The 24,285-nt window shown below is 36.2% G+C and overlaps 1 protein-coding gene across 1 annotated transcript; it reads left to right on the top strand.

Moving 5' to 3' along the window:
- Positions 1-1,833: 1,833 nt before the first annotated feature.
- Positions 1,834-23,657, top strand: LOC127634878 (SEC14-like protein 2). The gene is made up of 12 exons (XM_052114609.1): positions 1,834-1,988; positions 2,519-2,594; positions 8,620-8,663; positions 10,347-10,409; positions 12,024-12,212; positions 13,805-13,900; positions 13,992-14,052; positions 14,214-14,297; positions 15,009-15,115; positions 21,152-21,291; positions 22,469-22,638; positions 22,742-23,657. Exons 1-12 carry the CDS (start codon positions 1,935-1,937, stop codon positions 22,843-22,845), a joined length of 1,188 nt encoding a protein of 395 aa, XP_051970569.1. The 5' UTR covers positions 1,834-1,934; the 3' UTR covers positions 22,846-23,657.
- Positions 23,658-24,285: the final 628 nt, after the last annotated feature.

Consider the following 24,285-nt stretch of genomic DNA (forward strand, 5'->3'; position numbering starts at 1 on the left):
CTGTACACCTAAAACAACTACTCTTAAACTAGCTAATTGAGGCATAATGATATTGGAATATAATAGCAAAGACCCAAAATGATAGGCTAATGTAAATAATGTTAAGCTGTTATCAGTACCAAGTTTATGGAACAGAAGTTTATTTTTACTAAAACTAGCTCAGTAATATGTTGTATTATAATATATTAAGCTGCCAAGGCTATTAGATGTTTAATCAAATGTGAACTTTCCTAAAACTATGTTAACTAATTAGCCGGCTAACTTTAGCTCGCAACATAGCCTAGCTATTTAACATACCTTTATCTTGCTGATTTTTCTCTTCCTCGCTTTTCTTCTTTTTCCTTTTCTCTGCACCAGAGGGATTTGTCCCTTTTTGTGTCATTACTGTTTTGCTGCAATGTTGCTGCCTCTTCTGACTGTGCTCGCGTTGCATTTAATATTCAGTTTTTGGATAATTACCATTGTCATAATATCCCCCCCCCCCCCAATAAAAAAATTCAAGCTGTCATTTCATGTGCTCTTGGGGGGCCCATGGTGACCATGGAGGCCCTAAGCAGTCACTTAGTTCACTTATGCCTCTACTTTTTGTCTACTTTAAAGGGTAACTAAACCCCTGCTCAGAGTCTGACTCCACCCACTAGCAATATTTGAAAAATGCTGGAAAAGTGGGCAGACCCCAGCGGGGATAGAGGGGACGAACCGAGGGCAGGGCTGAGCGGGGGGGGGGGGCCTGCACCTGAGAGCCGTAGTGACGGATTAATTGACAGCTGCTGTCAGACTCTAAAATGGAGAGTGACTGGAGTGACGCAAGTAGCTTTGCCACGGAGCGGTCTTTTGAAGTCGAGGACTTTTCTCCCCCACCTTCACCTGAAGTGGAGGAGGGTGAATTGTCTGTTGACACAGGGCCGGAGCCATATCAATTCGAGCCGCTGGCTCAAACTGCGGTTTTAACTCCCGCATCGCGATCGGCATCCGAAGATGCTAGCGAAGCAGCCGCGCAAGGGAGAATGGGGCCAGTCTAGCTCGTACCAAGGGCGTGGTGAGCTGGAACCTGCTTACAGCTCTCACCGCTTATGTCACGAACTACCGCAAACAGCCAATAGGAAAATTCAACTGCAGTAGCCACCGTTCAACCTGAAGAGGGCAGCACTCAGACGTTTTTACACCATATATTGTAGAATTAAAACACTTTATACACAAATGTCAAAAAAATTACTTGAATCAATGACCAGTACTAATAAAGCCCCATTCTTACAGATCATTAACTAAAAAAAGTTGGTTTAGGGTTTAGTTACCCTTTAAAAAGGCTAAAATATAGTTTAACCTTTATTTTGTAAAAATGTTGGTCATGACAGTTCCCATTCTTTAATTTGTGCTATTCCATGGGTTTGATGACAACAATACATATAGAAAGTATCAATAATAAAGAATGAGTAGGTGTGAGTAGGCCAGTACTGTAGGCGCTTATACCTTATTCACGCTAGCGCCATTTTTGATTTTTATGTGAACGACAATGAGGGTGTGAGGGATACACTTATCATGTTTTCAACGACTATAAAGCGGTGTGATTTTCCACAACTCATGTTGTCTGGAGCTCTTTGTATACGGAATGTTCTTGGACAGATATTTTGCAATGTTTTGTCAACGGAACGATCCAAAAACACTTTAAACTACATTAAACCCCATTAAAGAGACTGTACGTCTGTCCCTCACAGCCTCGATGACATTCCAATTTAAAATCAAAGAAGGCGCTAACGTGAATAAGGTCATTTATGTGTTCGTATTTGTTTCCAATCCGTCGTCTGGCGTAAATATGAACTGAATGAGTGTTGTAAACGCTGCACAGCTGGTAGGAGGAGATACGAGACATCATTCAGTCCTCAAGTCTTTACAGTCTTTTTCACTGCTGTTATTTCTGGAGAACTCGTGGAAACATGAGCGGTAGAGTTGGAGATCTGAGCGTAATACAAACTGATTCCTTGGCTCAGGTGACTTATTTACTAATACATCTATCAACAGTTTGTAATAGATAGAATTTAACAGGGTTTTCAGAGTAACGTGGTCCTAGAGCTGACGGGGATGGAAAGCTTTTCCCGATCAGAGGACACGTAGGCTACTGTACAGGTCTTTGGTAGGCTAAATGAAAAAGGTTTCACGATTGATTTGGATGGATATTTAAAACACAAGTTTCCTTTTAAAAACTAAGTTTAAGATTAAAAAGTGTATCACTCGGTTGCGGTGAGTTTTGTAAATTACATTGTAAAGTAAATGTTCATCCTAGCACTGTTGTCGTCACACGTGAATAGATGTATTTAAATGGTAGAATTAGGTTTTGCCTGAATATAATCATATGCAATTTCTTACACGTGAATGAATGAACTCAAATGGAAAAATTATTAGTTTTGCCTGTATATATTCATGGTTGATTTTATGACAGATGAATAAATGCATGCATACAATTAATGCAAATGAATCAGTGCATTGCATAATTATTCATCTGTACTCAAACTTTTGTCAGTTTCGGGAGAGAGTTCAGGATATTCTGCCCCAATGTCCATCTCAAAGTGACTCCTTTCTTCTCAGATGGCTCAGAGGTACGTTTCTTTCAGTGTGAGATTTATGATTTATAAAAAAAAAATTCTAATGTGTTAAATATTAATTTCTGCTCAGGTAAATATATTTTGGGGAAGAAAGAGAGAGAGAATAATTTAATCAATTCTGTTATAATTATTAAATGTTACTGACTTGGAGAGAAGTTGTAAAACTCTGAATTACTACATATAGATTCGAATCTTATAGCAGGCCAATACCCGCTGAATAATATTTTATTGAATGGTAATAACTACATTCACAGAATCATAATATCTTTTGAATAGTCTTACAAAATTATACTACCTATTGAATATAAATATTTGGAATGATAGTGCATACAGAATAGAATTTCAGAATTATAATACCTATCAAAAAGTATGCTAATGCATACAGAATAGAATTTCAGAATTATAATACCTATCAAAAAGTATGCTAATGCATACAGAATAGAATTTCAGAATTATAATACCTATCAAAAAGTATGCTAATGCATATGGAATAGAATTTCAGAATTATAATACCTATCAAAAAGTATGCTAATGCATACAGAATAGAATTTCAGAATTATAATACCTATCAAAAAGTATGCTAATGCATACGGAATAGAATTTCAGAATTATAATACCTATCAAAAATTATGCTAATGCATACGGAATAGAATTTCTGAATTATAATACCTATCAAAAAGTATGCTAATGCATACGGAATAGAATTTCTGAATTATAATACCTATCAAAAATTATGCTAATGCATACAGAATAGAATTTCAGAATTATAATACCTATCAAAAATTATGCTAATGCATACAGAATAGAATTTCAGAATTATAATACCTATCAAAAAGTATGCTAATGCATACGGAATAGAATTTCAGAATTATAATACCTATCAAAAAGTATGCTAATGCATACGGAATAGAATTTCAGAATTATAATACCTATCAAAAAGTATGCTAATGCATACAGAATAGAATTTCAGAATTATAATACCTATCAAAAGTATGCTAATGCATACGGAATAGAATTTCAGAATTATAATACCTATCAAAAAGTATGCGAATGCATACAGAATAGAATTTCAGAATTATAATACCTATCAAAACGTATGCTAATGCATACAGAATAGAATTTCAGAATTATAATACCTATCAAAAAGTATGCGAATGCATACAGAATAGAATTTCAGAATTATAATACCTATCAAAAAGTATGCGAATGCATACAGGATAGAATTTCAGAATCAAAAAAACCAATCAAAAAGTATGCGAATGCATACAGGATAGAATTTCAGAATTATAATATCTATCAAAAAGTATGCTAATGCATACAGGATAGAATTTCAGAATTATAATACCTATCAAAAAGTATGCGAATGCATACAGGATAGAATTTCAGAATTATAATACCTATCAAAAAGTATGCAAATGCATACAGGATAGAATTTCAGAATTATAATACCTATCAAAAAGTATGTGAATGCATACAGGATAGAATTTCAGAATTATAATACCTATCAAAAAGTATGCGAATGCATACAGGATAGAATTTCAGAATTATAATACCTATCAAAAAGTATGCTAATGCATACGGAATAGAATTTCAGAATTATAATACCTATCGAAAAGTATGCTAATGCACACGGAATAGAATTTCAGAATTATAATACCTATCGAAAAGTATGCTAATGCACACGGAATAGAATTTCAGAATTATAATACCTATCAAAAAGTATGCTAATGCATACAGAATAGAATTTCAGAATTATAATACCTATCAAAAAGTATGCTAATGCATACAGAATAGAATTTCAGAATTATAATACCTATCAAAAAGTATGCTAATGCATACAGGATAGAATTTCAGAATTATAATACCTATCAAAAAGTATGCAAATGCATACAGGATAGAATTTCAGAATTATAATACCTATCAAAAAGTATGCGAATGCATACAGGATAGAATTTCAGAATTATAATACCTATCAAAACGTATGCTAATGCATACAGGATAGAATTTCAGAATTATAATACCTATCAAAAACTATGCTAATGCATACAGGATAGAATTTCAGAATTATAATACCTATCAAAAACTATGCTAATGAATATAGATTAGAATGTGATCTTGTCAAGAGCGGGTATGCCCTGTACTGACACATGTGCAGACAGTATGAATCAGTGTAATCGGACCAAACCCTGATAACTGTGTCTATCACTGTAATCAGGAACAGGGTTTGCCAAAGGTTGACAAGTTCAATACAACTCCTACTTTATGACAGCCTTTGATCTGTTGTTTGGAAATGTTCTTAATGTGTTCGTTCATGCACTTAGTTTTACTGTATGCAGTATGCACTATGCAGATTGTACATCAATAGAGGTTGCAGACTAAATTTAACCAGTGTGTTGCTTAATAATAATTAGTTGCTAACTTTGGCAGCGTTTCAGACTGTCTTTGGGTTTTGACAAAGGCTGTTTTGTGTGCATGAATATGGCTGAGTACAGCCAGTATTCTGCAGGGATTTCTAGGCAGAGAATAGCAGCACAGAATTTATGTAAGATCACTGATGATGTAACTTTTAATTAGCATATCCATATAAACAATTACACCACCTAGAGTCTAGAATGTATAATAGAAGTTTGACAATTTAGAATGAATGTCATAAATTGTGACAAAACATGTATTTCCTCTAAGGGATCTGAGATTTCTCTTAAATGTAGCATTGCAGTCTTGTGTTATCTTCTTTCATGCAGTGCTAGAGAGAGTTTATTTTCGTTAATAAAGGCCAGGCTGTTTCGGCATTGATAAAATAAACACTCCATTATGAAACATGTCATTGAGGTCTGCAAGGATATGACATGAGTTCACTGCTGTCTAATGGCCCTGGATCATTACAACATCATGGAGTGTGTATAGTGTGAGTGTTAATGCGCATGGAGTTAATGCGTTTGAATAAATCAGATGACAATGATCTGTAACTTCCTCAATGATTGTAGAGTTTTAATTAGTGGTACTTGCCAAGGCATTTGAACAAATACCCATCCCTAAGTATTAAACTTCGGCATGAAACTTGTCCCACACCATTTGTGCTCAATAATACGGCTTGTTGAGGTGAGTGTGCTATTTGTTTTCTAAGCATTTAGACATGGGATTGTTTGCTTGGTGGATGATAAAACAAGCAAATAGACTTATTTAGCCTTGCAGTGGCATTACATAATATCATAGAGACTTGCCGTTGAATTGTTTTTTATTTGGGCCAGTAAGCAATATCCTTACTATCAAACAGCAATGTTCTAAAAACTATTTAGAGCACCTTAGCAACCACAAAGCAATGCCATAGCAACCACCAACAACATCCTAGAATCATGGTGGCGACTTTTGCATGGGCAAGCGCTCACATTTTCAACAGAAAAGTCAAAATGTAGATTGCTTGAATATTGGTGCATTCCAAATAAAAGCATTTAACTGTGATTCATGTTTATCAATAAATAAATAAATATATATATATACTCTGCAAAAAAAGAAATGTCCTCTCACTTTCAACTGCTTTTATTTTCAGCAAACTTAACATGTGTAAATATTTGTATGAACATAAAAAGATTCAACAACTAATGGACTACACCAGATTTGCCCGTTCTTGCTGTGAGATGTTACCCCAGTCTTCCACCAAGGCACTTGCAAGTTCCCGGACATTTCTGGGGGGAATGGCCCTAGCCCTCACCCTCCGATCCTACAGATCCCAGACGTGCTCAGTGGGATTGAGATCCGGGCTCTTCGCTGGCCATGGCAGAACACTGACATTCCTGTCTTGAAGCAATTTAAGCACAGAATGAGCAGGATGGCTTTTGGCATTGTCATGCTGGAGGGTCATGTCAGGATGAGCCTGCAGGAAGGGTACCTCAGGAGGGAGGTGGATGTCTTCCCTGTAACACACAGCATTGAGATTGCCTGCAATGATAACAAGCTCAGTCCGATGATGCTGAGACACACCGCCCAGACCATGATGGACCCTCCGCCTCCAAATTGATCCCACTACAGTGTACAGGCCTCAGTGTAACGCTCATTCCTTCGACGATAAACGTGAGTCCGACCATCACTCCTGGTGAGACAAAACCACAACTCGTCAGTGAAGAGCACTTTTTGCCTGTCCTGTCTGGTCCAGCGAAGGTGGGTTTGTGCCCATAGGCGACGTAGTTGCTGGTGATGTCTGGTAATGACCTGCATTACAACAGGCCTACAAGCCCTCAATCCAGCCCTTCTCAGCCTATTGCGGACAGTCTGAGCACTGATTGAGGGATTGTGCATTCCTGGTGTAACTTGGGCAGTTGTTGTTGCCATCCTGTACCTGTCCCGTAGGTGTGATATTCGGATGTACCGATCCTGTGCAGGTGTTTTTACACGTGGTCTGTCACTGCGAGAATGATCAGCTGCCCCTCCTGTCTCTCTTAAGCGTCTCACAGTACGGACATTGCAATGTATTGTCCTGGCCACATCTGCAGTCCTCATGCCTCCATGCTGCATGGCCTAAGGCACGTTCACGCAGATGAGCAGGGACCCTGGGGATCTTTCATTTGGTGTTTTTCAGAGTCAGTAGAAAGGCCTCTTTAGTGTCCTAAGTTTTTATAACTGTGACCATAATTGCCTACCGTCTGTAAGCTGTTAGTGTCTTAACGACCAGGTGCATGTTCACTAATTGTTTATGGCTCATTGAACAAGCATGGAAAACATTGTTTAAATCCTTTACAATAAAGATCTGTAAAGTTATTTGGATTTTTACAAAATTATCTTTAAACAGAATCCTGAAAAAGGGACGAATCTTTTTTTGCTGAGTTTATTTATGAAAATTCTTAGACCGGAAGAAAGCGATTGACATTGAATCTTCTTTATGAGTATTAAACACTTATGTATGACTCAATGTCTGTGTAATTCTGGGTCAGTCATGTCTCTCAGACAGTCAGGTACAGTGATGTCTATGAAAGTAATCCAGTGTGTCTTACTTTGTCAGGACTGTGAAATTGAAATGTATATAATACATCAGTTGAAGTCTGATTAAAGGGACAGTTCACCCAAAATGTAATTATTTAATTAATAAAAAAATACTTGTGTTGTTCCAAGCTTGTTTGACTTTCTTTCCTCTGTGGAACACAAAAGGAGATGTTGGGCAGAATAATGTCTCAGTCACCAGTCACTTGCATTGCATCTTTTTTCCACACAATGAATTTGAATTGTGATTGAGGGTGTCAGTCAGTCAACATCTCTTTATGTTCCATGGAAGAAAGAAAGTCATACAGGCTTGGAACAACATGAGGGTGAGTAAATGATGACATAAATTTCATTTATGGGTGAACTATACCTTTAAAATGTTTTACTAGTAGTATAGGCTTACGAAGTTCTTACAAAATATCTTACAAACATAATAAGCCAGCCCACATGGGAATATGCTGAAGGTCAGAATACTTTGGCCTACCGTATCTACTCAGGAACCTACAGACCTGTAGAATAGCCTCAGCAAACATTCCTTCTTTTCAACCGAAAAGTTAATGTGTTACCAAAAGTAAGACCTTCAGTGGCACATGGCATTCAATTATTTGCAAGTCACCTTCTTAGAGTTAAGACTAATAAAAGCACTTTGTCTGCAGCTTGCAGAGTCATGATGTCTATCTGTCTATGATAACTAGTGGCAGTATAGACTAGTGATTAAAGATCAGGGCTCATAGCTGAGAAGTTGTAGGGAATGGTTACTATAACCACTGTGCCATTAAACAAGCCATTTAACCACAGGCGTTTGAGTTTTGAAATCAAGTCTCTGAGACAATTACACATCCAGTCAAACAAAGGTTTGGGTCAGCTAAGTTTTAATGCAAATGTCTAATAAATACATTACATTTACAACTCATTTGGCTAGACTTTGAAGCCATTTTTCTTTTTTTCAGAGATGCTGTAATTTGTAGGGCAGTATAAAATGCTTTGGATTAAAGAATAAGAAAATTGCTTACTTGCTTCTGTGCAATTTGTCTTTTTTGTGTTCCAGCCAGAAATTTCAATCTACAGAAAGCAGAGGCCATGCTGCGCAAGGTATGACACGACCATCAATCTCATGGAATTATTACATATTGATTTCTTTGATTGTTTGACATATTGACATATTGAATTCAGACTAATGCTGTGGATAATTCTTCTGGCACAGACAGTGCAAAATTGGTTTGATAAAAGATAATTTCTGTACGTCTAGAGTTCTCCATTATTATGTATTGGAATGTGACTTGACCCTCACAATGCCAGGCTTTATGTGAGGGGCTGGTGATTATGACCCAATGTCAAGGCCTTCAAATAAGATCATTAGTATAATTACAACATTTATAAAATATGGAACCTAAGTAAACAGTATCATGTTACATATCTGTATAATATTTAGTGTTACACCATTGTCAGGTGACATGATATGGCTATTCAAGAGAAAAAGGTTATTCAATGGGAAAATTGTAAGCTGGGAATTGATTTTATTGAAAAGTGGTTACATACCAGAATGCAGCCAGATGGTCCTACATGAGGAATTAAATATGTTTACGTCAACCAAAAAAGGAAAATCCTTTTGAATGAAGATTATAAAGAAAAGGCTTTTCTCTTTAGAATACTATTGATGAAACGTGATGAATGGTTCACATTAAGACCAAAAATGAGTATTAACTCGTTTTGATTACATGTTTACTTTAAAGTTAACAGTTTTTTACACTGTGTTTTATTTATTTATATATTTTTCTCCCAATTTGGAATGCCCCATTCCCACTACTTAGTAGGTCCTCGTGGTGGTGCGGTTACTCAATTCAGTCCGTGAGGCAGAGGACAAGTCTCAGTGACCTCCGCTTCTGAGACAGTCAATCTCTGCATCTTATCACGTGGCTCGCTGTGCATGACTCCGCGGAGACTCACAGCACGAGAGGCTCATGCTACTCTCCGTGTTCCTCGCACAACTTACCACATGCCCCATTGAGAACCACTAATTGCTACCATGAGGAGGTTACCCCATGGGACTCTGCCCTCCCTAGCAACCGAGCCAATTTGGTTACTTGAGAGACCTGGCTGGAGTCAATCAGCATGCCCTGTATTCGAAACTCACAACTCCAGAGGTGGTAGTCAGTGTCAATACTCCCTGAGCTACCCAGGCCCCCTCACTGGGCTGTTTTGTTTTTTTAAACTTCCTGTACATTTGATTTTAAGCATGCGAGTAGAACAAATTAAAGCACAGCAATTAAGAACAAATATTTATTTTGCATCATTAACATGTGGTGCAGAACTACAGTGCTTCCTGTGCTTTTAAGGATTTTGTTCAGCAGTTTGCACTGATGAGACACGTCTCTGCATAATCATAGCCTGTGGCTCATCTGATCAGAAAGTGATAATTCTATGGGGTTCTATTGGATGTTAACAATGCTTTCAAGTGAACAATGTTTGCTTTCTATTAACATCGTGTCATTAATACTGGTGTAGCTCATGGGTCTGCAATTGTTAAAACAAGTGTCAGTGTCCACTGTCTCCATACAGTGTCCATTGAACCTCCGGTCAAATCAAGTCAATAGTATCTAATGCAAAGAGACTCTGTGGAAATTGTCTTCAGGCAGAACTGATAACAGTCATACAGTGATACTTTGCTGTGCTGAGGGACTGAAAGCTGTTTAAAATGCTAAATTAGTTCATGTCAACAGTTTTTGTCTAAATGTAAAGGTATGTTTTTAATCATATGTTGTTTTGCATGTGCAGCACGTGGAGTTTCGGAAACACATGAAAGCTGACACAATTACCACGGAGTGGCAGGTGCCAGAGGTACAATAATATCACTTTATGATCACTTTATGATTAGCGAACGTATGCAAAGACACTTGTTATTTTGTAATTTTTCACAGCTAAATGAATTGAATAACATTTACAAGTTACAAGAATGCAATATTACTGTTTTCTACTAAATCTTAAAGGGGCCATATTCTTTACTTTTACAGCATTTTGTTTATTATTTTTTCCCTTTTAGTCCAGTTATAATGTTAGTTAAGGTTTATTCATTGATCTAGATTTAGTTAGGGATGATAGGGACATGTCCCTATCAACTTTCAGACAATTGAAAATGTTCCGACCAACATTTTGGCAATTTAAGACACATAAAATACTTTCACTTTATAATATGTTTTTATTCTACTATTAAAAATTGTCAGCATTATTCATGTGTAAATTATAGTTCAATGTCTTCTGAAGCGACGCATGAAAGGTATTGTCATGTGACAACTTTTACTTTGCTCAGCGCTGTTCAGGAAGGATGCACCAATCACAGTCGTTTGTGATTACTGTATAAGGGCTTTTTTAATCATTCTCTGGTGATTACATGGTTGGATTTCCATTTGTATCTTAAGTGCATACATTTAAACTAATAGATTTAAAAAGCTTGCTATATTTTCCTTCCAACTTTCAAACCAAACCTACACCCTTGGGTTTATTACACCAAAAACAATTTAGTTTAGCATGACCATTTTCTTCTCGTTCACTGACCTTTAGAATTAAACATGCACATTTTGTTACTGCATCTTTTTATGTGTGTGTGTGTGTGTGTGTGTTGGGGGTGTTCCTCCTCTTCTCTCCAAATTTGAAATGCCCATACCCAATGCGCTCTAAATCCTCATGGTGGCATAGTGACTCGCCTCAATCCGGGTGGCGGAGGTCGAATCTCAGTTGCCTCCGCATCTGAGACCGTCAATCCGCGCATCTTATCACGTGGCTTGTTGAGCGCATTACCACAGAGACCTAGCGCATGTGGAGGCTTCACGCTATTCTCCGCGGCATCCACACACAACTCACAACCACCGAGAGCGAGAACCACATTATAGCAACCACGAGGAGGTTAACCCAATGTGACTCTACCCACCCTAGCAACTGGGCCAATTGGTTGCTTAGGAAGCCTGACTGGAGTCACTCAGCACGCTCTGGATTCGAACTTGCGACTCCATGTGTGGTAGTCAGCGTCATTACTTGCTGAGCCACCCAGGCCCCTGTTACTGCATCTTCAAGATTAATATATGTAAATGACCTTGTCATGATTGTCTAACCTTTGCATACTGGTGTAGTTTACACGGCCAAATTGCTGTATACTAAATAGGTGTTGATATCCAAATTTTTTAGTGTGTCTAAAATCGAAATGTTATTGTGCTTATGGTTGTAACGTCATAAATATGATCATATATAAATGGCTTCTTTTTGCAGCTTAGTTGCTATACATTTTGTATGTGCACTGCGGGAGTGAGCTTTGCAATGTAAATGTTAGCGAATGTCTACAGTCATTTATTTGGTTATTTAAAAAATGATGTTTTCCATGATAAGTCCCCTTTAAGAGTTTGATCCTACTCGTTACTTTTGAACAGCCATTATATTTCAGCCAGTGTGTTTATTTTTCAGGTAATAGACAAGTACCTCTCTGGTGGCATATGTGGCCATGACCGGGAAGGGAGCCCCGTTTGGTATGATGTTGTCGGCCCTATGGACCCTAAGGGACTGATGCATTCGGCAACTAAGCAGGACTTAATCAAGTATAAAATCAGAGACTGCGAGATGTTGCAGAAAGATTGTGATTTACAGAGCGAACGGGTATGTGTGCAAGACGTTGAATGAGGACTAGTTCACCCGAAAATGTACATTTTGTCATAATTTACTCACACTCATTCCTAAACCGTATTATTTTCTTTCTTCCTTGAAGCGCATATGGACGAAAACACATCGGCCTGGTCGATAATCGGATCTGATATTCATAATCTTTCTAATTATCGGAATAGTTATTTTGACTGATCTGATTCTCGATACATTTTAAAATGCGCCCCGTTGGCTCTGATGCCACTGCTTGTAGTCTGGCTCAATTTCCCGCATACACCATTATCGGATTGGTTATATGTCACGAGTAAATGGCCATTCAACACTGTACTCCATGGGTGAGAGTTGGGAAAGAGGAAAGCAGTGAGAGAAAGATGAATTACTGAGAGGACAAACTGTTTTCAAAGATAAGAATGCAGATACTGAAGTTACAATAAACATCACAATACTCTATGTCAGCGATCACCAATTAGCAAACCACGGTACGGGTCCGGACCTCGGATTTATTCCATCCGGACCATGAGACATCATGACAACGGCCATTTCTACACTTCAGTTTATCAGCATGACAAAACAACCAAGCGCTCCGTGGCTTAGATAGCAGTGATCTTTCAGCTCAATATCTTTGAATATTTTTCTCTAACACCGAACATGCTTCATTAAAGCCCTTCTGCACTCCGCATGCATTGCCTCTCTCTCCCGGCCCACGACAGGAGGTGGCACATAGTAGAGCTGCAGACACGGTTATTTCAACGACAGTAGACTGTAATGGAGAAATACAGAGCAGCAATATAGATGGCCGGCAGAGATAAGGACTGATTTAACAGTAGTACTCACCTGTATGAGTTGCTGTTTTTACATGTTATAGCTGATGATGGCATTGACAGTGGTAGCTAGCTAACCAAGGTTAGGAGGAATAGCAAATATAACGTCAAGTTTTCTAGCATTAAATCTTTCACCTCCATTGTGAATAAAATCCTGTCGCCCTTTTTACACTTGACTAAATGAAGAGATGTCAACTCCAATATTCCAATGTTGATTCTCGTCTGTAATCACGGTAATATATAACATTCTGTTATGGGCTGTTTAGTTCATTTTTATATATATATTTAAAGTTTCAGTTAAAAAACTCCCTTCACTTTATTTTTGAAAGAAATAATGTTGATATGTTGTTTTCTAGTATTTAAAAAAAAAATACAAATATTGAAATGTTCTGTTTTGCAGTGTCTCATTAAACACATGTTCATAGGCATTTAGGCATATACATACTGCGAAATGTATATCGGCCCCAAATATCGGATATCGGTTATTGATATACTAATAACTGGTATCGGTCCCGAAACAAAATACATCGGTGGACTCCTAGTGGTCATTATGGACTTGTGTGTTCCATAAAAAAAAGAGAAAAAAAGCATATTGGTTTTGAACAACACGAGGGTGAGTAAATGTTGACAGATTTTTATTTTTGGGTGAACTTTTCCTTTTTTTTTTTTTTTTTTTAGTTATTAATAGCACTGAAGAACTGAGGTTAAAAGGAGTTTGTCACTCATCACAATGTTATTTCTGTTTGTTTTCACTTTCTCTCTCCAAAGCTGGGTAAAAACATTGAGACCATTACTATGGTCTATGACTGTGAAGGTCTGGGAATGAAGCACTTATATAAACCTGCTATAGAGACTTATGGAGAGGTGTGACTTTTTATTTATTTATTATTTGTTATCAATGTACTTTTGGCTTTTTAGTGTCACATCCTAATGCACTGTCTTATGTCATTCATAGATTCTTACAATGTTTGAGGATAATTATCCAGAGGGACTTAAGAGGCTATTAGTCATTAAGGGTTAGTAGCATTTCACAAGCTGTATCAGTTATCAGTGACATATAGACTGTATTGTCGTACAAACACTTTAGCAAGTTATTTAGCAAGCATTTGTATTTATGTTAAATAGCAAGTTGTTTTGCAAGCACTGTTATGCATGACACTTTGAATATCTGTTGCAGCACCCAAACTGTTTCCCGTGGCTTACAATCTGGTGAAACATTTTTTGAGTGAGGACACTCGCCGTAAGATCATCATACTGGGATGTAAGCAAACGCATGTATCGCACTGAAATAATGGTCTTTGTAATATTTATCTGTTGCTATTATGGAGACATTCCTCCACCAATTAAAGTAACCCCACCTAAATAGGATGATTTAGCAACTTTACAGCTTAAGTAACAAACTAATTTAACTGAAGAAATTATGCTTTAGTGCTTTACTGATACGAGATTCGCATCAATGGCTGATATATACATAATACAATTTAATATGAACAAATGAGAAGACACAAAATTGCTAAAAATCTAAATAACCCATATTTTATACAATGTTTGCTTAAAATTCAATGATAACAGAAAATGTTTATTATCCATTGACAAGGCTGTTGGTAGATTTTAGAATTGATAGCATGAGAAATTAACACTTCTGTCAAATTCAAACTGGACAGAAATTTGCAGGCTAATCGACCTGGTGAATATATTGGTCTGTCCTTATTTTAAGCACACTAGCCTGCTTGCCTGCTAAGCTTCCATTATAAGTACTTTTTAAGTTACTGCAAACGTGTTTCCCATTTTAGCTTGGGTCGAAATCTTTCGCAGATGTGATATATAAACATTAGGTTGAAAAACCCTTAAAATATTCCTACTTGGTGGTAACTACTGCTGTCATCCAAAAACAGAATCACGGTTATACACAATTCCATTTGTACCATAAAGTGAACTGTGACTAAGCTTCTCCATACTTCTGTTTCCTCAGCAAACTGGCAGGAGGCATTACAGAAATACATTGACCCTGAGGAACTTCCAGCTTTCTATGGGGGCAAACTGACTGACCCTGATGGTGACCCCAGGTGTAGAACCAGGGTGAGTAAAGGACAAAGGTCACACATCATTAGAATTCTGGCTAAGAAACTTTTCCCACTTAATCCCAGTTTTCTCATTTTGGGTACTTTCAGTTCCCTTTCTAAATAGGATGCCACGACATATGGAAGTCGAGTAACTCGCATGGAATTTAAACAACAGTTCTTTCTTTCTTTCTTTCTTTCTTTCTTTCTTTCTTTCTTTCTTTCTTTCTATCTATCTATCTATCTATCTATCTATCTGTCTGTCTGTCTGTCTGTCTGTCTGTCTGTCTGTCTGTCTGTCTGTCTGTCTGTCTATCTATCTATCTATCTATCTATCTATCTATCTATCCATCTATCCATCTATCTATCTATGTCCGTCCGTCTCAAACTCATATGACTTTCTTTCTTATGCATTTCAATGCAAGTCATTTCAATGCAAGTCAATGGGGTCCAACACTTAGGAATCCAATACAATTACACTACCTCGCTCTTGACACATGCACAGAGCTTGTGCAGAGCGTATGTACAGTGCCATGCGCCAAGCACAAGGAAGCGTAATTAAGCTTTAAATCATGAACGTGCCTAGGAGACGGTAATTTCAAGATTTATAGTTAAAAAGGAGTTACATTTTGGTCTGTTTCTAACCCAAAATTAATCATATCGCTGCCGAAAACATGGATTACACAACTGGAGCCATATGAATTACCTTTATGCTGCCTTTATGTTTATCCTTTTTTGGAGCCTGGAAGTATTGCACCCCATTGACTTGCATTGTTTGAATTAATTCACATCATATCTCCTTCAAAATATCTTTCATAATATAATCTGTGTTCTGCAGAAGAGAGAAAGTCATATGAGTTTGAAACGGAATAGGGGTGAGTAAATGATGAGAGAATTATTATTTTTGGGTGAACTACTCCTTTAAGGGTTGGACAGACTGTCAGACAGAAGAAGGTCAAAGAGAAAGTCAGGCATTATGTTCATCTGTTTTATCATACTGTTGGCCAGATATAAATGAAATTCTGCAGTCCACCTAGTGGACTCTTGCACAGCATCCTGAACTTCATTATGATATGCTTGATGCTATTTGGTGTAATCTGTCATGGGATTGCGTCACTGGTTATTGCATATAGGCTGATTACTCAGTTGATCGGCTGGCAAGTTTGAAGCTAGAAGCACATGATATGACTAATCTGTCCACTAATCTGTCTGAGCATTGTGGGCATGATTCTGTTTGTGATAAGTCCTAAGTGTAATGAGCTTTTATGATGGTGCAATGGGCACTTGATAAAGCACCTTATGTAATGGGCAAATTGCACATTTAGGCATTTGTTTCTCAATGTTAATTTTGTGTATGTGTGCTTATGTATACAATGGATATAAAGGAGGCAGAATCACGTCCAAAGGTGTGGTTCTAAACTGAGGCCGTGTTTAAAATAGCAAAGCCTGCTGAATGTATACTGTATGCACAGTTTTCAAATTTTCTGTATACAAAGAATACCTGGATGACCTTGTTCATTTTGCTAAAATGTGCAGTATACAAAAGAGCATACTGTGCTAGGTACTTTTTCGCACGATCCAGTGCATTATAACTTTATTATATAATATTATTTGCATCTTTACACAAAATTGTATATAAAAAAAAGCGAAATAAATGTTTTTACTCCCAGGATGATAACTGGATGCGACTTGCTGCATTAAACATGCAACATGATGAAGTCACGTGACAAGTGCTGCATACTGCTGTTTAAAACATGAAGGTTTCGGTTTCCGGAAGTAGAAAAAAATCGTATATAAACCTTCAAAGACAGACCTACCGTGAGCCTCAAAGGTTGTTGGATAATGGTACTTATTTCTTTTGAAGCCATCAGTTTGTGTTATTTCAACTTTCAACATTTGTAAAAAAAATAAAAATAAATAAAAACGTGTTTAATAGCGGAATTCCTGGTGAAGAACTACATTACCAATGAATCCTGAAAGGGATAGTTTACCCCAAAATGAAAATTCTCTCATTATTTACTCACCCTCATGCCATCCCAGATGTGTATGACTTTCTTTCTTCTACAGAACACAAATTAAGATATTTAGAAGAATATTTCAGCTCTGTACGTCCTCACATTTTGAATGGTTGCCAACATTTTGAAACTCCAGAATCCACATAAAGGGAGCATAAAATTAATCCATATGACTCCAGTGGTTAAATCCATGTGTTCATCCATGATATGATAGGTGTGTGAGAAACAGATCAATATTGTAGTCATTTTTGTCATAAATTCTCCTCCCTGCTCATTAACGATATGCAAGAAGGATGTAAATCACCAAAAACAGGAGAATGAGAAAGAGGCAATTGACTGAGCAGGGAAGAGAATTGATAGTAAAACAAAAAAGCACTTAATTATTGATCTGTTTCTCACCCACACCTATTAAATCACTTCAGAATATATGGATTTAACTACCAGAGTCATCTGGAGTACTTTTATTTTGCCCTTATGTGGATTTTGGAGCTTCAAAAATTTGGCACCCATTCACTTGCTAAAAACCTTCGATTGTGTTCAGCAGAAGAAAGAACGTCATACACATCTGGGATGACATGAGGGTGAGTAAATGATGAGAGAATTTTCATTTTTGAGTGAACTATTCCTTTAAGAAGATATGAATTTATCCTGGAGTCTTATGGATTACTTTTATGCTGCTTTTTGGACCTTCAGTTCTGGTCACCATTTACTTGCATTGTGAGGACCAGCAGAGCTGAAATATTCTTTTGAAAATCTTTGTTTGTGTTTTGTAGAAGAAATAAAGTCATACACTTCTGGGTTGAGTAAATGATGAGAAAATGTACATTTTTGGGTGAACTATCCCTTTAAGAAAAAGCCAATCAAATAGTTGCGGCAAATGAACTCCGCAGCGACTGTCCACTTTCTGATGCATAATGACGCAGTCGAGTCTGTTTCTCTACACCATGAAAATACTTTTATATTTATATAAATCTGAATATTTTGCAATAAAAGTATATAAAATATAGTTTCTGTACTTACTGTAAATCAATAGTTTTCTATATTTTCAAAATTTTTATTCAGTTACATCATTCAAAGCAATATGCAATACTTCATGGGATTGCCGTTCATTCCCTCATTCAAGATGACAAGTGCACACTATATTTGTGTGAGATTTTCACTTTCATGCTTTAAAAATTTTGTTTAATGTTGTGATTCACCTTGGAGATGGCTGTTTTAGTTCATGGGGTAGAATTATTTTTATATAGTTCTTTATGCGAACCAAGACGGATGAAAAAGTTGACGGGCACTGTTGTGCTCTGTTGCTATATAATGCGTTCTGTTTCAAACATAATAGTAGGTAATTAGCAGCATATAATGTGCACTGTTCAGTGAGTAGTAAGCTAGTATACCATTCTGAACATAGCTTGAGATGTTTTGTTTCTGTGTAGATACATATTGTTGATCATTTTAAGTATTTAGGATTAATTATTGACTCTAACTTAAGTTTTAAAAAACACATAAAAAAAATATCCAATTGTGTCAGAGCTAATTTGGCTAATTTTAGACATATAAGACATCAGTTACCAGTAGCTGCAGCTAAATTGTTTTTACATACGATGATCTTTTCACATTTGTCTTATTGTTCTACAAGCTGGTCACAGGCGGGTGGGATTACGATACAACCCTTATGTACCCTTTACAAACAAGCGGTGAAAGTGTTGGATAAAAAAACGAGAAACTCCCACCATTGTATCATTATAAAAAAATACAACTTATTAACCTTTGACAGTTTTTTAAGCTTTGCTGACATGTGCCTGATGTATATAAATTGATACATGATCTTGCACCACCCCCACTCAAGCAATTTGTGTCATTTTGCAGAGATAATGTAAGGGTCACCAGGGCTTCTGTGAGAGGTGACTGTTACACTCAATTTAGGAAAACTACATTTGGACAATCAGCTTTTTCATTTGCAGTGGTTGAAAAGTGAAACTTAATCCCGCATTATATTAGAGATTGTGCAAGCCTTAGCAGTTTTAAAATGTCCGTAAAGACTTGGCTGAAGACGAATCAGATATGTGATCATTGACTTTTTTTTATATATTGTATATTTGTATTCTGGTTTTTATGTAAGTACTGTGTGTTTATGTTGTCTTTACTTTTCCTTGCCCAGGGACCACAGACGTAAATTAGCCGTATAGCTAACTCTGGTACAGGGCTTGAACTGTGCATGGTCCCTGACAAATAAACTAATAAATAAAAAAAAATAAATATAATAAAATACATAGGTAGAGCTGCATCCCCCTGCAGGACTGGAAGTGAAGTCCTAAAGACACCACAGATGACATTTTACATTGAGAATACTATGTAAAGTGGACTGATATTTAGGACACAATTTAACTTTAATGTTTAGTTTTTTTTAAGAATATGTGTTGAATTGTGACATCGCAATAAGTCAAATAAAGTTTATGTATTTGTGTTTCTGACTAGAGAGCCATACATAGATAGTTGTCTATTTTAAATAAACCTATTGTTAGAAATCTATTGTTAGAAATTAGTTTGTAAACGGTGTTCCACAAAGAATAGAGCAGGCATTAGTATTATTCTTGTTTGTGTTTTCCTACTGGTGTGACTATGTGTAGGGCAATTTATTTGACTATTAAACCAGTGATCATTGTTAAAGAAAAAGAGCATGGGGAAATGGGGAAAATGCAAGTAGATAAGAAAGATCAAGTGTTTGTACTTACAAAGTTAGAGAGGGTTGTGACATGTTTGCATGATGCATACACTTACACAAATCATAAAACAGAGCACTGCACAATCTATTAAAAATGTGGATGTGGATTGTAAAAGTTGTCTGAATCCCAATTTGCATTTTAGTACTTTTATGTATAGAGATAGATTGTACAGTATGTCAGTTTTGGACCATATTACCACATCATAAAATTGTGAGCGGGAACCGTCACAAACATATTTTCCATAGTGTAAGGGATTGTAGGCAACATTACCCCATGCATGGATGCATCCTTAAAAAAATCTAGCTATAAAAGTATAACATCCAAGCACTTTTGGATGTTATTTCAACAAAGTATTTAATATTTTTTGGGATGCACTGATCCTAATCTTGCATATTATCCTTTATAGGATGTATAGCATGTCAATTGGGATTTAGCCTACTGTATATGTTGAGTCTACTGTGAACTATTGTTAGTGTGTACTGTGTACTGTTCTCAAAGACTTCATTGGTCAATGTAGGATTTTGTGATTTTGAGTGACTCAGCCATTCTCTAAATATAATCATCTTTATTTTTGGGTCTGTGACTCCAGACAATGTGACTCTTTGAAGTCTGATGTTTTTGTTGTTGTATTGTCTATTTTGGACAATGTAGACACTTTTCTGTTTTTTATTGGATATGGAATGCTTGAATATGCTTTTGTGAACTTGAGGAAATCTACAGGCTGTTATCTTGCAACATTTCTTTCCTAGAGCCTCAGAGAAAACAGAGTATGCTACCCTATCTGTATGTAGTTGTGGCAGGGCGGAGGGCGGGCCGGGTCGGGATTTTACACACCCTGTCCCTTATCAGGCTAATTAAGCCTCTGAGAGGGATAAAGGCAGATTGCGGGCGGTGGTGCGGGAGAGAGAGATCGTTTACGGACATGTCCATCATGTGTGTGTTTGTGTCTTCTGTTTAAGTTTCTCATTAAACTATTATTTATATTGTCAAGACGGTTCTCGCCTCCTCCTTGCCCATCTAAATCACATTACAGTAGTGATGATAATTCATCTTAAACAGTGTTTATAAAAGCAATTTGTGTTCCAAATTAAAAGCCAATTTGATTGGGCTACTTACCTGTCCATTTTGTCCTTCTGTTTCCTTTTTGTCCATAAAATACTGAACAACTAATTATTAAATGTCAGGCTTTTATCTTTTGCACGCATGATGCTTCTGTAAGTTTCATTCTTTGTTTTATTTCCAATCATTCCAAGCAAATTATTACCAACTTATCCAAAACAAGCACATGTTAAACTCGTCTTTTTGTTGTTGTTTTTTAAGATTACATTTGCGTCAGAGGTTCCCAGATCCTACTATGTTCGAGACTCCATTAAAGTGGAGTATGATCAGTGTGTGACTATAGGCCGCAGCTCCTCACACCAGGTGGAATATGAGATACTTGCACCAAACTCTGCACTGAGGTGAGCAGATCTTATTATTAGTCTGAAGAAAATATTCTCACTGATAATATTAATGGGATTGGAGTGTGCCATGAACCAATGACCATAACATAAAATGTGCCCTCAGTAATTGTTTTATGCATGTCATCTTGGACTTCATTCACAAACGTGAACAATTTCAATTACTGATGCCATTGTAGAAATTAATTATTCACAGAGAGCCATGATTCCTTTAATCCATGCATGAAAGTGTCCAATAACAGGGTGGTCACTAAGGCTAAGCGAGAAGTATTTGGCTGGTCATGTGATCTCAACATGGCAGTTCCCATGAGGGGACCCTCTCCATGTATATTTATACAGCTTTTTTAAGGTTACTGATGTGACTGCAGTCCTTATCATATGAGTACTGATGATTTTATACAAATGTTTCAAAATAACAATTTATTTCTTAAGAAGTAAACTTATTTAATGAGGAAAAATTTGATTTATTTTAGGAATAGCATGCTTATCAATGTCCATACTACCTGACAGATATCACTGAAATAGGTGTCATGAGAAATCACACCTGTCCCTGTAACAGCTCGGCAGGTCAGCTGGTTGTCCCGCACTTTTTTTAGCCAATCAGAAAACAACCAACATCCTGAAACGCTCTGTTAACGTCATAAAAAAGAATTTACACAATAAATCATTTTGTTTGTTGGGATTTGCTGACATTGGGTTTGTTGACATGTTTTCCGAGGGATGTTTTGGTGGGCATGGTCTAATTCATCGACTAAGTTCGGTGAAAATTAGCAAGATGTTGAAATCGATAACAGCACCTATACATTTACTATGCAGGATTCAACATACATACGCCTCCATAATTTTGACCTACTGTGAACAAAACTAGTGCACTAGCTCTGTGTGTCTTTAATGGAAAATATATTTGTGTATATATATATATATATATATATATATATATATATATATATATATATATATATACACAATTTAAAGAATAAGGAAAAATATTTTAAAACATTTAATGCAAGTTTAAACAAATGTTTAATAAACTGGAGAGAGCAATTATCTATGTACACATGAGTCATTAAATATATTGTGTCGTAATTATAAATGTATGGTTATATATTATCTCCCTATTTGTTTATTTAAATTATTATTATTATTATTATGACTTATTCATTGATTTCTTTCTCAGATGGCAGTTTACCTGTGATGGTGCCGATGTGGGATTTGGCATCTATTTGAAGAAGAAGATGGGTGAGTGGATGAAGGCCGGTCAGATGAAGGAGATTGTGCCGAATCAGCGTTACAATGCACACCTGGTACCTGAGGATGGATCCCTCACCTGTCCAGAACCAGGAGTGTGTAAGTACAGAGTTACAGAGAAGACAATTCTATAGCATTACAATTAAAATTAAACTTGCATGATTGAACTAAAATAAATGTACTATCATGTATTTCTTCTTAGATGTACTACGATTTGACAACACTTACAGCATTTTCCAGTCCAAAACGGTCAGCTTTTCAGTGGAGGTCCTCCTACCTAGTAATGACAACCAATCAGGACCTTAAAAATGCAAGAATTGAAGACAGAATTGAAGACCAAACAAATAACAAGTAGCAACCTATAAAATTATATTGTATAAAGAATACTGCATTGTAGCATAACTAAAAACTTTGATCTGTGTTGTAGTTCATAAATGAAATGTAATAATGCTGCTCTCAGAAAAGAGGTGAGTATTAAATCAAACTGACCAATCACTGCAATAAAATCTTGTTTGAGAATAACCATCTACAGTATGATGGTGGGATGATATTTATGGTTCACTCATCAACATCCAATGATGCTATATTGTTCACCGGCATATCTGGATCCCAATTTCAGCCAATACGATTCTTTACTTTTTGTTTTTCCGAGATAAAGCTGTTATCAAGTTGATTTTTCAGAATTGAATTCCTTGATATTAATGAGGTATTTACTGTATCATTGTTATTAAGTGTAACAACTGTATTAAGAGTCACAAGACCCAAATGTTATGCTCAAAAGCATATAGTGTATATTATTTGAGCTTTCCCATGTGGATATTTCATGACTGCCTTAAATACTAGTTATTTCACCTGTTTTTCTCATTTATATTGGGAGCTCAGATAAGACTGAAGACTATTTTCCTCAGATTACCTAAGGTTAAATTATTTTATTTTAATGGTAAACACAAATATGTGAACTTTTAAAACACATTGTTTACAAAAAGATTATTAGATTATTATCAGGAATATTGCATTAATATTATTTACTAATTATGCATTAAAATATCAGAAAACATTATAGACCACATCTCATTTTCTTTCACTTTAAAGTAGAGTGTAATACAACCATTTATATGAGATAGAATTAAGAGTACTAATATATATATATATATATATATATATATATATATATATATATATATATATATATATATATATATATTACAATCTTAATCTGTGCTTCAAAATCCATGCAGCACCAACAGCAACACAAACTACCACAGGACTTGCCTAAACACCTGTTTGGTACTACAGTATGCACTGCAAAATGTTCCTGTTCCATGAGATCATTGTGTTTATAAAGGTTGATTTTGAGGTTATTTCAGCTAACATTTAATATTTTTTAAATGTTGCAAATGTATGTAGCTAATGAAATTAACATTTCTTTTGAGACAAAATACTTGTTATTTTCAAATCAAAACATTTTTCAATAACTATCAAATAAGTGAAAGAATAGTATTTAGGGTAAAAAGCCCCCCTTTTGCTTGGGCTAAACTCCCCTTTTAAACACATTGTTTTCATTAAGTGGAGGGAATGCATTTGTAATGAAGAATGTTCAAAGTGGGCTCACATTGACTCATCTGATCATTATAGAGATTAGTTTGTTTATAGAATACTTGAGATGTAATGAAATGCCAAATGTGATTGAAATGAACAATAAATCATGCACACTTTTTCTGAAGAGGTTATTCTGAATAAGCATTA

Source organism: Xyrauchen texanus, chromosome 4 (genome assembly GCF_025860055.1).
Source record: "Xyrauchen texanus isolate HMW12.3.18 chromosome 4, RBS_HiC_50CHRs, whole genome shotgun sequence".
In the NCBI taxonomy this organism is placed as follows: Eukaryota; Metazoa; Chordata; class Actinopteri; order Cypriniformes; family Catostomidae; genus Xyrauchen; species Xyrauchen texanus.

What these genes read in the sequence shown, in the direction of transcription:
- LOC127634878 (XM_052114609.1), top strand. Translation starts at nt 1,935, where the DNA reads ATGAGCGGTAGAGTTGGAGATCTGAGCGTAATACAAACTGATTCCTTG. An exon ending in CGGAGTGGCAGGTGCCAGAG is followed by an intron (nt 10,410 to 12,023) that starts GTACAATAATAT and finishes TTTATTTTTCAG; the next exon opens with GTAATAGACAAGTACCTCTC. An exon ending in GTGATTTACAGAGCGAACGG is followed by an intron (nt 12,213 to 13,804) that starts GTATGTGTGCAA and finishes CTCTCTCCAAAG; the next exon opens with CTGGGTAAAAACATTGAGAC.